General features: G+C 49.8%; 1 protein-coding gene across 3 annotated transcripts in view; it reads left to right on the forward strand.

The window, feature by feature from the left end:
- Positions 1-10,944, forward strand: part of LOC121586560 (retinoic acid receptor beta-like) — a 139,392-nt gene extending 128,448 nt beyond the window's left edge. For all 3 annotated transcript variants that reach the window (XM_041903337.2, XM_041903336.2, XM_045226061.1), the window contains 3 exons: positions 6,710-6,914; positions 9,635-9,793; positions 9,934-10,944. In XM_041903337.2, the coding sequence (XP_041759271.2) occupies positions 6,710-6,914; positions 9,635-9,793; positions 9,934-10,199 (630 nt within the window). In that variant the 3' untranslated portion in view covers positions 10,200-10,944. The remainder of the gene's footprint in view (positions 1-6,709; positions 6,915-9,634; positions 9,794-9,933) is intronic.
- The last annotated feature ends 2,028 nt before the right edge of the window (positions 10,945-12,972 follow it).

Genomic DNA, 12,972 nt, shown 5'->3' on the forward strand with positions numbered 1-12,972 from the left:
TGTCCCTCCTAGGCACCCACCACCGTTCCTCCGGGCCGTACCCCTCCCACTCCACGAGATATTGGAGACCCCCCATCCGACGTCTCGAGTCCAAGATGGTCCGGACCGTGTACGCCTGGAGCTCCTCGATGTCCAGTGGGGGCGGAGGGTCTCTCTATCTCACCTTCCTGGAGTGGACCAGCTACCACCGGCCTGAGAAGAGACACATGGAACGAGGGGTTAATATTATTATAATCAATAGGCAGTTGTAACCTGTAACACACCTCGTTCAATCTCCTCAGGACTTTAAATGGCCCCACAAACCGCCGACCCAGCTTCCGGCAGGGCAGGCGGAGGGGCAGGTTTCGAGTCGAGAGCCAGACTCGATCTCCAGGTGCGTACACCGGACCCTCACTGCGGTGGAGATCGACGCTCGCCTTCTGTCGACGGATGGCCCGCTGCAGATGGACGTGTGCAACGTTCCACGTCTCCTCCGAGCGCCGAACCCACTCATCCACCGCAGGAGCCTCGATCTGGCTCTGATGCCATGGTGCCAGAGCCGGCTGATACCCTAACACACACTGGAAAGGGGTTAGATTGGTGGAGGAGTGGCGGAGAGAGTTCTGTGCCATCTCTGCCCAGGGGATATACCTTGACCACTCCTCCGGCCGGCCCTGGCAATAGGACCTCAGAAACCTCCCCACATCCTGGTTCACTCGCTCTACCTGCCCATTGTTCTCTGGGTGGTAACCCGAGGTAAGGCTCACCGAGACCCCCAAGTGTTCCATGAACGCCCTCCAGACTCTGGAGGTGAACTGGGGAACTCGATCAGACATTATATCCTCGGGAACCCCATAGTGCCGGAAGACGTGGGTAAATAGGGCCTCAGCGGTCTGTAGGGCAGTAGGGAGACCCGGCATTGGGAGGAGACGACAGGCCTTAGAAAACCGATCCACAACTACCAAAATGGTGGTATTCCCCTGGGAGGGGGAAAGGTCGGTCACAAAGTCCACCGAGAGGTGAGACCATGGTCGTTGTGGAACGGGCAGGGGATGTAACTTCCCCTTGGGCAGGTGTCTAGGCGCCTTACACTGGGCGCACACCGAGCAGGAGGAGACATAAACCCTCACATCCCTAGCTAACGTTGCCCACCAGTATTTCGCGCTAAGGCAGTGCACTGTCCGGCCAATACCTGGATGTCCAGAGGAGGGTGACGTATGAGCCCAATAAATAAGCCGATCACGAACCTCGAGCGGAACGTACGTCCGCCCCACAGGACATTCTGGGGAGTAGGGTCGGTGCATGCTTCCCCGCTCGATCTCCGCATCGACCTCCCACACCACCGGTGCCACCAGACACGACTCCGGCAGTATGGGAGTGGGCTCAATGGACCTCTCCTCTGTGTCATACCGCCGGGACAGGGCGTCTGCCTTCCCATTCTGGGACCCTGGGATGTACGTTATTTTAAATATGAACCGGGTTAGAAACATATTCCACCTAGCCTGACGAGGGTTCAATCTCCTAGCTGCCCGGATGTACTCCAGGTTACGGTGGTCAGTCAGAATGAGAAAAGGGTGTTGAGCCCCCTCAAGCCAATGCCTCCACACCTTTAGGGCTTGAACCACGGCTAACAGCTCCCTGTCCCCTACTTCATAATTTCGCTCCGCCGGGCTGAGCTTCTTAGAATAGAAGGCACAGGGGCGGAGTTTAGGTGGTGTGCCGGACCGTTGCGAAAGTACTGCCCCAATACCGGCCTCAGACGCGTCCACCTCTACTTGGAATGGTAAAGCGGGGTCCGGATGCGCCAGCACCGGAGCCGAAGTGAATAGGTTTTTCAGTTTAACGAATGCCCTGTCCGCTTCAGCTGACCACTGCAAACGCACCGGGCCCCCCTTCAGCAGGGACGTAATGGGCGCTGCCACCTGTCCAAAGCCCCGGATAAACCTCCGGTAGTAATTAGCAAAACCCAAAAACTGCTGCACCTCTTTAACAGTGGTTGGGGTCTGCCAATTACGCACGGCTGACACACGGTCAACCTCAATCTTCACCCCTGACGCGGACAACTGATAACCCAAAAAGGAGATGGACTCCTGGAAAAACAAACATTTCTCTGCCTTGACATACAAGTCATGCTCCAACAGTCTCCCCAACACTCGGCGCACCAGGGCTACATGCTCGGCTCGTGTAGAAGAGTACACTAGGATGTCGTCGATGTACACCACCACACCCTGCCCATGCATGTCCCGGAAGATCTCGTCCACAAAGGATTGGAAGACTGAAGGAGCATTCATTAACCTGTATGGCATGACTAGATACTCGTAATGACCCGAGGTGGTGCTAAATGCTGTTTTCCATTCATCTCCCTCCCTAATGCGCACCAGGTTGTACGCGCTCCTGAGATCCAACTTTGTGAAGAACCGCGCTCCGCGTAATGATTCAGTCATACTCGCAATCAGAGGAAGAGGATAACTGTATTTAACCGTGATCAGATTGAGACTACGGTGATCAATACACGGGCGCAAACCCCCATCCTTCTTCTTCACAAAGAAGAAACTCGAGGACACCGGGGAAGTGGAGGTCCATATGTATCCCTGTCTCAAGGACTCGGCTATGTAAGTCTCCATAGCCGCTCTCTCCTCTTGAGACAGAGGATACACATGGCTCCGCGGGAGTGGTGCTCCTGTTTGGAGGTCTATCGCACAATCCCCCTGTCTATGAGGTGGCAACCGTGTCGCCCTTGTTTTGCTGAACACGAGTGCTAAATCCTCATACTCAGGGGGAATGTGCATTGCGGGCACTTGGTTCGGACTCTCCACCGAGGTCGCCCCCCACGGAAACACCTAGACATCTCCCCTACACACTGGGCAGACCACTCCATGAGAGCCCTCTGTTGCCACGAAATGGTAGGATTATGGGCGATTAACCAGGGAAGCCCCAGCACCACGGGATACGCAGGAGAGTCGATCAGATATAACTGAATGGTCTCCTCATGACCCCCCTGCGTATTCATCTTAAGTGGTGCTGTGACCTCTCTAATCAACCCCGATCCCAGCGGCCGGCTATCTAGGGCATGGACAGGGAAGGGAGCATCAACAGGCAGGAGGGGAATCCCTAACCTTAAACAAAATTGACGATCAACAAAATTCCCAGCTGCGCCTGAATCGACTAGCGCCTTATGCTGGGAATGAGGTGCCACCTGTGGAAATCTTACAGGTATACACATGTGAACAACAGAGAGCTCTGGGTAAGTGGGGCGCCTACTCACCTGGAATGACTCCCCAGTGCGTGACCTGTTGTTCCCTCTCCCTGGAGACCCTCCCCAGCACCTAGCCGCAGTGTGCCCTCCACGGCCACAGTTGGTGCAGGGGACGGCCCCCCTCGGGTTCTCTCTCCTCCTCTCTCTAGCGCCAGCACCCCCGAGCTCCATAGGAATCGGCTCGGAGGTGCTGGAGGATGGAATGGACGGCCCCCATTCGGGACGTCCGCGGGTAGCCAGCAGGGTATCGAGACGGATGGACATGTCCACCAACTGGTCGAAAGATAGGTTGGTGTCCCTGCAGGCCAGCTCACGACGAACGTCCTCACTAAGACTGCATCGATAGTGGTCGATGAGGGCCCTCTCATTCCACCCTGCATCCGCCGCTAGAGTCCGGAACTCCAGGGCGAACTCCTGTGCGCTCCTCTTCCCCTGTCGGAGGTGGAACAGACGCTCCCCCGCCGCTTTCCCCTCAGGTGGATGGTCGAAAACTGCCCTGAAGCGGTGGGAGAACTCCGCGTAGGTGATGGTGGCGGCGTCTATTCCCCTCCATTCGGCGTTGGCCCACTCCAACGCCTTGCCGGAGAGACAGGAGATGAGGGCGGAGACGCTCTCGTATCCCGAGGGCGCCGGGTGTATGGTGGCCAGGTAGACTTCCACCTGCAGGAGGAACCCCTGACACCCGGCTGCGGTGCCATCATACGCCCTCGGGAGCGAGAGCCGAATTCCACTGGGTTCCGGTGCTGGGATGGGAGGACTGGCCGATGGTGATGGTAAGGTGGGCGAAGGTGTGGACACCTCTCTCGTTACCAATCGGCGCAGAGTGTTCGTCACCTCATTCATGGCGGACCCGAGTTGCCGGATCATGGCGTCTTGCTCGCTGATCCGATCCTCCAGCGACTTGGGTGCCGCCGCTGCTCCTGCTGACTCCATAGGGTGTGTTATTCTGTCACTAGCTGATGTGGATGCGGTGTAGGAGTCAGGCGCAGGACACAGAGGCTCAGTCAAACACGACTTTACTAGACGTAACGACAATACAAAATAAAGGGCCTCGAAACACAGGAGGCGTGCGATAACGCACAACAGTGCGTAACGATAAACAAGACCAAAAGGTTCCACACAAGAGACACCAACGGACAGGCGGACATTAACACACAATCTCATACACACAAAGCAGGAAACGTATAGGCCACATAATCAGCACACAATAGGACACAGGTGTAACAGACAGACCAAACCAAACAAACATCGAAACATCCAACGGTGGTAGCTAGTACTCTGGGGACGACGAACGCCGAAGCCTGCCCGAGCAAGGAGGAGGAGCAGCCTCGGCAGAATTCGTGACAGATGAGAGCTGTTGCCACACTGTCCGGCTGTGTGAGCGAGCTAACAGGACTGTTATCCCTGTGCTCTTAGCACTGATTTGATGGGGGGATTTGCAGTAATGCTAGATGGATTTGTTTGTTATGACTAAGTGGTATTTGTCAAATGTGACAAGCCACTGGAGTTGAAGAGGTGAGAAGTTAAAGTCCTGCTGAGATCACTCTCTCACAGATACACACACATACCTACACACACCTGGGTGAGCGAGTGTGTGAAGAAGGAACACACGGTATGTGTGTAATAAAGAGACAGGCAGTGTCAGCCTTTGAAGCCAGTTGAGTGGGCTGGCACTGACAGCTAGTGAATGTGTGTGTGTGTGTGTGTGTGTGTCCGTGTGAGCGCGCATTGACAGTGAGTGGCAGGAGCGTCCGCAACATGAAACAGAATAAAACATGGAGGCTGGCGGAGACTCAAACACCGGCTGGCCAGACACACCCCCCTGTATAGTAGAATACAGCAGCAGGCAAACAGAAACACTGTGAGGTTCCTCCTCAAGGTCATGATCATAGTGGTGGTTTCTCTCTTTAGTCTTTGTTGGCTGTGAAACGTCTCAGTCCTAGTAATAGGTATATAGTATAACTAGTGCATAGCCTTGCCCCTAGCTTCTCTCAGTGGGCTTCACTTTGAGTTTGTCTTTCTACTCTTTACAAGCTCCCTTGTGACACTCTCTCTCCCTCACTGTCCCTCTCTCCTCTTATCTACCTTACTGTCCCTCTCTCCTCTTATCTACCTCACTGTCCCTCTCTCCTCTTCTCTCCTTCACTGTCCATCTCTCCTGTCCCTCACTGTCCCTCTCTCCTCTTCTCTCCTCACTGTCCCTCTCTCCTCTTCTCCCCCTCACTGTCCCTCTCCTCTCTTCTCTCCCTCACTGCCCCTCTCTCCTCTTCTCCCCCTCACTGTCCCTCTTCTCTATTCTCCCCCTCACTGTCCCTCTTCTCTCTTCTCCCCCTCACTGTCCATCTCACCTCTTCTCCCCCTCACTGTCCCTCTTTCCTCTTCTCTCCCTCACTGTCCCTCTCTCCTCTTCTCCTCCTCACTGTCCCTCTCCTCTCTTCCCTCCCTCACTGCCCCTCTCTCCTCTTATCTCCCTCACTGTCCCTCTCTCCTCTTCTCCCCCTCACTGTCCCTCTCACCTCTTCTCCTCCTCACTGTCCCTCTCCTCTCTTCCCTCCCTCACTGCCCCTCTCTCCTCTTCTCTCCCTCACTGTCCCTCTCTCCTCTTCTCCCCCTCACTGTCCCTCTCACCTCTTCCCTCCCTCACTGTCCCTCTTTCCTCTTCTCTCCCTCACTGTCCCTCTCTCCTCTTCTCTCCCTCACTGCCCCTCTCTCCTCTTCTTTCCCTCACTATCCCTCTCTCCTCTTCTCCCCCTCACTGTCCCTCTCACCTCTTCTCTCCCTCACTGTCCCTCTTTCCTCTTCTCTCCCTCACTGTCCCTCTCTCCTCTTCTTCCCCTCACTGTCCCTCTCTCCTCTTCACCCCCTCACTGTCCCTCTCTCCTCTTTTCTCCCTCACTGTCCCTCTTTCCTCTTCTCTCCCTCACTGTCCCTCTCTCCTCTTCTCACGCTCACTGTCCCTCTCTCCTCTTCTCCCCCTCACTTTCCTTCTCACCTCTTCTCCGCCTCACTGTCCCTCTCTCCTCCTCTCCCCCTCACTGTCCCTCTCCTCTCTTCCCTCCTTCACTGCCCCTCTCTCCTCTTCTCTCCCTCACTGTCCCTCTCTCCTCTTCTCCCCCTCACTGTCCCTCTCACCTCTTCCCTCCCTCACTGTCCCTCTTTCCTCTTCTCTCCCTCACTGTCCCTCTCTCCTCTTCTCCCCCTCACTGTCCCTCTCTCCTCTTCTCCCCCTCACTGTCCCTCTCTCCTCTTCTCTCCCTCACTGTCCCTCTCACCTCTTCTCCCCCTCACTGTCCCTCTCTCCTCTTCTCTCCCTCACTGTTCCTCTCTCCTCTTCTCCCGCTCACTGTCCCTCACACTCTTCCCCCCCTCACTGTCCCTCTCTCCTCTTCTCCCCCTCACTGTCCCTCTCCTCTCCCAGATACTGTGTGTATACATAATGTATAATTATCTCTCCTCTCCTGTCCCATCATATAGATTCTACGTATCTGTACGCGGTACACTCCGGACCAGGACACCATGACGTTCTCAGACGGGCTGACCCTGAACCGGACCCAGATGCACAACGCAGGCTTCGGCCCGCTCACCGACCTGGTGTTCACCTTCGCCCACCAGCTGCTGCCCATGGAGATGGACGACACAGAGACAGGCCTGCTCAGCGCCATCTGCCTCATCTCTGGAGGTACACTACACTTTCTTCACTTTCTTTCTGCAAGGAGAGAGAGTGATCAGTGACAGAGACAGAGAGAAGGTGATTTCAGTAGTAAAAGTTGCCCAGAGTCTAAGGTGGCAGAGGGTGACTTTGTGGCAGATGTGAAGCTTTAACAAGTCATTAGAAAGGCAGTCAAACTCCGAATGGAAAACATTTGATACAGACTTAGACTGACAGACAGACAGACACAAAGTCTGGAATCAGGTCCTCCACAGGTCCATCTCTGTGAGGCAATGTATGAGACAGGGTGTGTGTGTGTGGCTGTGTGTGTGTGTGTGTGTCTGTGTTGGACTGTTCTTCTCACAGGAAATGAGTCTGTTCCGTTCAGCCTGTTTCAGCACACAACACCCCAGGCAGTAGTTCTCCCTCAGCTGGGACAGGGCAGGCAGACATGAATTAAAACACACACACACACACACACACACACACACACACACACACACACACATACAGTGAGATCTACATTCTTGCATAATGCAGTTACAAACACACTCTGACACACGCTCCTCCCCTGCAGTGTGTGACTGGGATATTGTGGAAAGTTTCCATTCCAAGGTTTGAATCCCCAGAGTCTTGCCATATATTGCGTGCTGTTGTATAATCCACTGGGGGAAGAACTAAGCACTCTGCTGTGGCTATCAGTAATGTGACTCTGTGACTGGCAGGTCTCAGGTCCCACAGCAGGAGCTGGTGCTTTCAACACACACACACTGACCCCTTATGGACTGAAGTGGTAATGCAAGCTTTACAAAATGTGATACAAATGTCATATACAGTGGGGAAAAAAAGTATTTAGTCAGCCACCAATTGTGCAAGTTCTCCCACTTAAAAAGATGAGAGAGGCCTGTAATTTTCATCATAGGTACACGTCAACTATGACAGACAAAATGAGAAAAAAAAATCCAGAAAATCACATTGTAGGATTTTTTATGAATTTATTTGCAAATTATGGTGGAAAATAAGTATTTGGTCAATAACAAAAGTTTCTCAATACTTTGTTATATACCCTTTGTTGGCAATGACACAGGTCAAACGTTTTCTGTAAGTCTTCACAAGGTTTTCACACACTGTTGCTGGTATTTTGGCCCATTCCTCCATGCAGATCTCCTCTAGAGCAGTGATGTTTTGGGGCTGTCGCTGGGCAACACGGACTTTCAACTCCCTCCAAAGATTTTCTATGGGGTTGAGATCTGGAGACTGGCTAGGCCACTCCAGGACCTTGAAATGCTTCTTATGAAGCCACTCCTTCGTTGCCCGGGCGGTGTGTTTGGGATCATTGTCATGCTGAAAGACCCAGCCACGTTTCATCTTCAATGCCCTTGCTGATGGAAGGAGGTTTTCACTCAAAATATCACGATACATGGTCCCATTCATTCTTACCTTTACACGGATCAGTCGTCCTGGTCCATTTGCAGAAAAACAGCCCCAAAGCATGATGTTTCCACCCCCATGCTTCACAGTAGGTATGGTGTTCTTTGGATGCAACTCAGCATTCTTTGTCCTCCAAACACGACGAGTTGAGTTTTTACCAATAAGTTCTATTTTGGTTTCATATGACATTCTCCCAATCCTCTTCTGGATCATCCAAATGCACTCTAGCAAACTTCAGACGGGCCTGGACATGTACTGGCTTAAGCAGGGGGACACGTCTGGCACTGCAGGATTTTAGTCCCTGGCGGCGTAGTGTGTTACTGATGGTAGGCTTTGTTACTTTGGTCCCAGCTCTCTGCAGGTCATTCACTAGGTCCCCCTGTGTGGTTCGGGATTTTTGCTCACCATTCTTGTGATCATTTTGACCCCACAGGGTGAGATCTTGCGCTGGAGCCCCAGATCGAGGGAGATTATCAGTGGTCTTGTATGTCTTCCACTTCCTAATAATTGCTCCCACAGTTAATTTCTTAAAACCAAGCTGCTTACCTATTGCAGATTCAGTCTTCCCAGCCTGGTGCAGGTCTACAATTTTGTTTCTGGTGTCCTTTGACAGCTCTTTGGTCTTGGCCATAGTGGAGTTTGGAGTGCGACTGTTTGAGGTTGTGGACAGGTGTCTTTTATACTGATAACAAGTTCAAACAGGTGCCATTAATACAGGTAACGAGTGGAGGACAGAGGAGCCTCTTAAAGAAGAAGTTACAGGTCTGTGAGAGCCAGAAATCTTGCTTGTTTGTAGGTGACCAAATACTTATTTTCCACCATAATTTGCAAATAAATTCATAAAAAATCTTACAATGTGATTTTCTGGATTTTTTTCCCTCAATTTGTCTGTCATAGTTGACGTGTACCTATGATGAAAATTACAGGCCTCTCTCATCTTTTTAAGTGGGAGAACTTGCACAATTGGTGGCTGACTAAATACTTTTTTTCCCCACTGTAGGGCTCCTGGCTTTAGAGAACTGTGCAGTATTTAATAAAAATAATTTGGTGGAATTTGATATATTTTTCCTACTACATATTTGACACCCTTTTAATGTTCCATGGAAACCGTTCAAGTCGGATTACTTCTAACCGAGTTTCTAGACATTTACAGCACAACTCCTTTTATGCCAAACTATATCAAAGTGCAAGCTCATGGGGCATATGGCCTGGTAAAGGCCTAGCCATGTGTTGCCCTACTGTATGACTCTGGTGTGTGTCTTTCTAACTCCTTGGTCATACGTAGCCTATGTGACTCTGTCTGTCTCTCTCTCTCTCAGACCGTCAGGACCTGGAGGAACCCTCTAAGGTCGACCACCTCCAGGAGCCTCTACTGGAAGCTCTGAAGATCTATGTGAGGAAGAGGAGGCCCAGCAAGCCACACATGTTCCCCAAGGCCCTGATGAAGATCACTGACCTCCGCAGCATCAGCGCCAAAGGTACAGACATCACAGAGACTCATATACTAATACAACTGAGTAGAAATGAGCACACTATAGATTCAATAGCATTTCAGTAGGCATACTTTGTACACATGTGCCCTATTTGTTTTGCAATATGTCCTTTCCTTTCCCTCCAGGTGCGGAGCGGGTCATCTCGCTGAAGATGGAGATCCCTGGCTCCATGCCTCCTCTGATCCAGGAGATGCTGGAGAACTCAGAGGGCCAAGACGGCCAGAGCAGCACCCAGGGCGAGGACGGCAGCAGCCCCAAGAAGGGCACCCCTAAGAGGGGTAAGGGGGGTAAACCCTCCCCTGTGTCCCCTGACCCCTCAGACAGCGATGGGCCCACAGCGGCCCCTGAGGAGGAGGAGGAGGAGGAGGAGGAGGAGGAAGAGGACCCCTAGGTGCCCGTGGAACTGACACTCTCTCTCTGACATTCCTTTGTACAAAAAAAAACAACTAAAAATAGGTTGACAGCCAGGCATGGTGGACCCCCTCTCCTCCTCCCCTCAGGCCTTCAGTCCCTTGGTGACCACCACCACCTTTGCTTGTTCTTATGTTATCCTTTACATTTGTTTTTTCCTTCTCTCTCTCTCTCTTTATCTCTTCATTTCCCCTTAAAAAACGACAACACTAAGGCCTAAAAGGACCAGTGGTTGTTTTGTGTATAATCCTAAATTGATTGCGGTTGTGTTTCGGCGACTAGGGTGTGATTGGTCGAGATGGGTTTGACCCCGTCCGGCCACACCCACTTACCTGTACACAAAGGTCATAGGTCATCCTCCTCAGGTCTCCTGTGTAAATTTATCCCTGCATGACGGGCTTGCCGAGTTTAATGCGTTGTTTTAATCTCTCTCCCTCTCTTTTTCTCTCGCTCTCTCCCTCTCTCGCTCTCTCATATTGTTGAATACATTGTACATACCATTGTATGGTTAGAAATCTCTGTTTCTATGATGAATTTTGTGGTGCTTTTTTCATTGTCTTAAATATTATAGTTTGAGGCGAAACAGTACATACATGACAAGGTTTAAAGGGGGGCTAAAATATAAAGTCCTTTACAAAAACAGTTACATAGAATGTTCTTGCATATAGACAGTATGGAAGACTAATACTTTATATTTGTTCCTATATTTAATTTAATTATTTGGAGTTTTGTCTTTTTTAACTCTTTATGTTATTACATTACATTTACATTATGTTGATGTCTCGTTGAGTGTACATTACATTCACCATAAAGCCAGTGCTAGAGGCTTCTCCCGTATCAGCGGCTGCATCTCTTCAGCTGTTTCCTCAAGGGGGGAAGCCAGACTGTAGAGGCCATAGATATACAATGACTAGATTGAATCTAGATGTTAAATTACTAGATTGGGTCTGTCTACCACAGATAACAGCTTGTAATGTAATGTACAGGGCTTCTGAGGCTAAAAGGCTTCTGAGATTTTATCAGAAAATGACATTCCAAGAGACAAACCAAGCAGTCTTAACCAGTGAAAAATATAAGGGTTGAGTGACGCCCATTGACGAATCCTTTATTTAACCCAAACTTGCGCCACTGAGAAATTGAACTGTTGTTTTAAAATGAATTTGGTTATACAGTATATTTGAAGTTCCCTCGCAATTATCTTGAAAATTCTCCACCATCTGTGAAGAGAAATGCATTCTTATTATAGTAAAATCAAAATTGTTTCTCTGATGCAGTTTCAATCTAGTAATTGTACATTTATGGCTAACGGCAACTACAATCATCTGGGCAACACAAAACGCACATTGGGTTCTGGGCCAGGGTTTCAAAGGAGTCCTGTACCCCCAGAATCACTACCTACCCCTTATATACATACATAAGTGTCTTGTTTTGACAGTAAACCACGGGGACATTGCAATCCTTAAAATACATATTCATGAGCTAACCACTTGGCCGGGAAGATTGTACACTAGACTAATGTTCTATCTAGCTGCACATGTATGGGGTTCTAGACCCCACTACGCGTTCTTAGTTCTAGTTCTACAGACATAATGACTGACTGTTGCCTTGCTCCTCAGACGGTGATGCAAATGAGATTCTTTACACATGACCCTTAACCCCTGAGACGTGCAGTAACTATAGGTAGACAAGCTCGGGTAGCGTTCATTCGGGGTGCAACATCACAGAATGTTCAGATATAACTATATTATGTAGAAATGCTCTTCTCTGTCATGTAGAATAGGGAATCATGTCAGCTCTGTAACAACAAGACATTTCTATCTGTAACATTACCTCCTGAACGCAGCACTGCTTTGTGTTTTGGACGACAGATCCGCTATAGTTATTTTTCTCAGGGGTGAGGAATGATGTCCCACATCGGCCGCCGCAACAGCCCTCCTGATCTTATAAATATATTCTTAGTAATGCTGCTTTTCTTCAGAGCCTAGGCGTTAGATTCAATCCGTAGCACTGAAGATCTGCGGTATACATTTACATTTTAGTCATTTAGCAGACGCTCTTATCCAGAGCGACTTACAGTTAGTGAGTGCATACATTTTTCATACTGTGATTATAATTTAAAGGCAATGTTCCCGCGTTCGCAGAGACTGCATTCACGGTAAACGCTGCGTATGTCGGCTCAATCGGAGATTACCTTTAACTTTCAATTGCACTATACCGCGGCTCTTCAGCGCTATGGGTTGAATCTAGCCATAAATCACAGATTAGAATTTGGACACTATTTATAAAGTTAATAGTCTAGTATACACATTGAATATTGCTCCGTTTGTTCCATTATTGTGAAGTGAAACAGAGTGATATTCAGTGTGGAAGCCAGGCTATGAAGTTCATAGTACAGCTAGGAAGAACTAGGACCTCTTCAGTCCCTTATTACCTGTCCTAGCCTGGTATCCCTTGTGGTTGAAAGGATAAGGATAGATAGTATTGTTTACTCAGATGTTGACAAGTTACTCAACTGTAGCACAAAGGCAATACTTCTCATAGCACTTATAAATCTTGAACCTGTGAATCATATGTAGCCAATACAATGTTAAGTGTGATTGTAATATACAATATTCTTTCTCATTCTTAAGGGTAATAATAATTTGGCATAAACTATTATGGGTGATTATTGAGTCATTCATCTCAGAGGTATAATGATCAGAAGGTTTTTTATTCTGAATAGAGGCAAAAGTAATTGTTGAACCACAAGGGAA

This window comes from Coregonus clupeaformis, chromosome 17 (assembly GCF_020615455.1).
Source record: "Coregonus clupeaformis isolate EN_2021a chromosome 17, ASM2061545v1, whole genome shotgun sequence".
In the NCBI taxonomy this organism is placed as follows: Eukaryota; Metazoa; Chordata; class Actinopteri; order Salmoniformes; family Salmonidae; genus Coregonus; species Coregonus clupeaformis.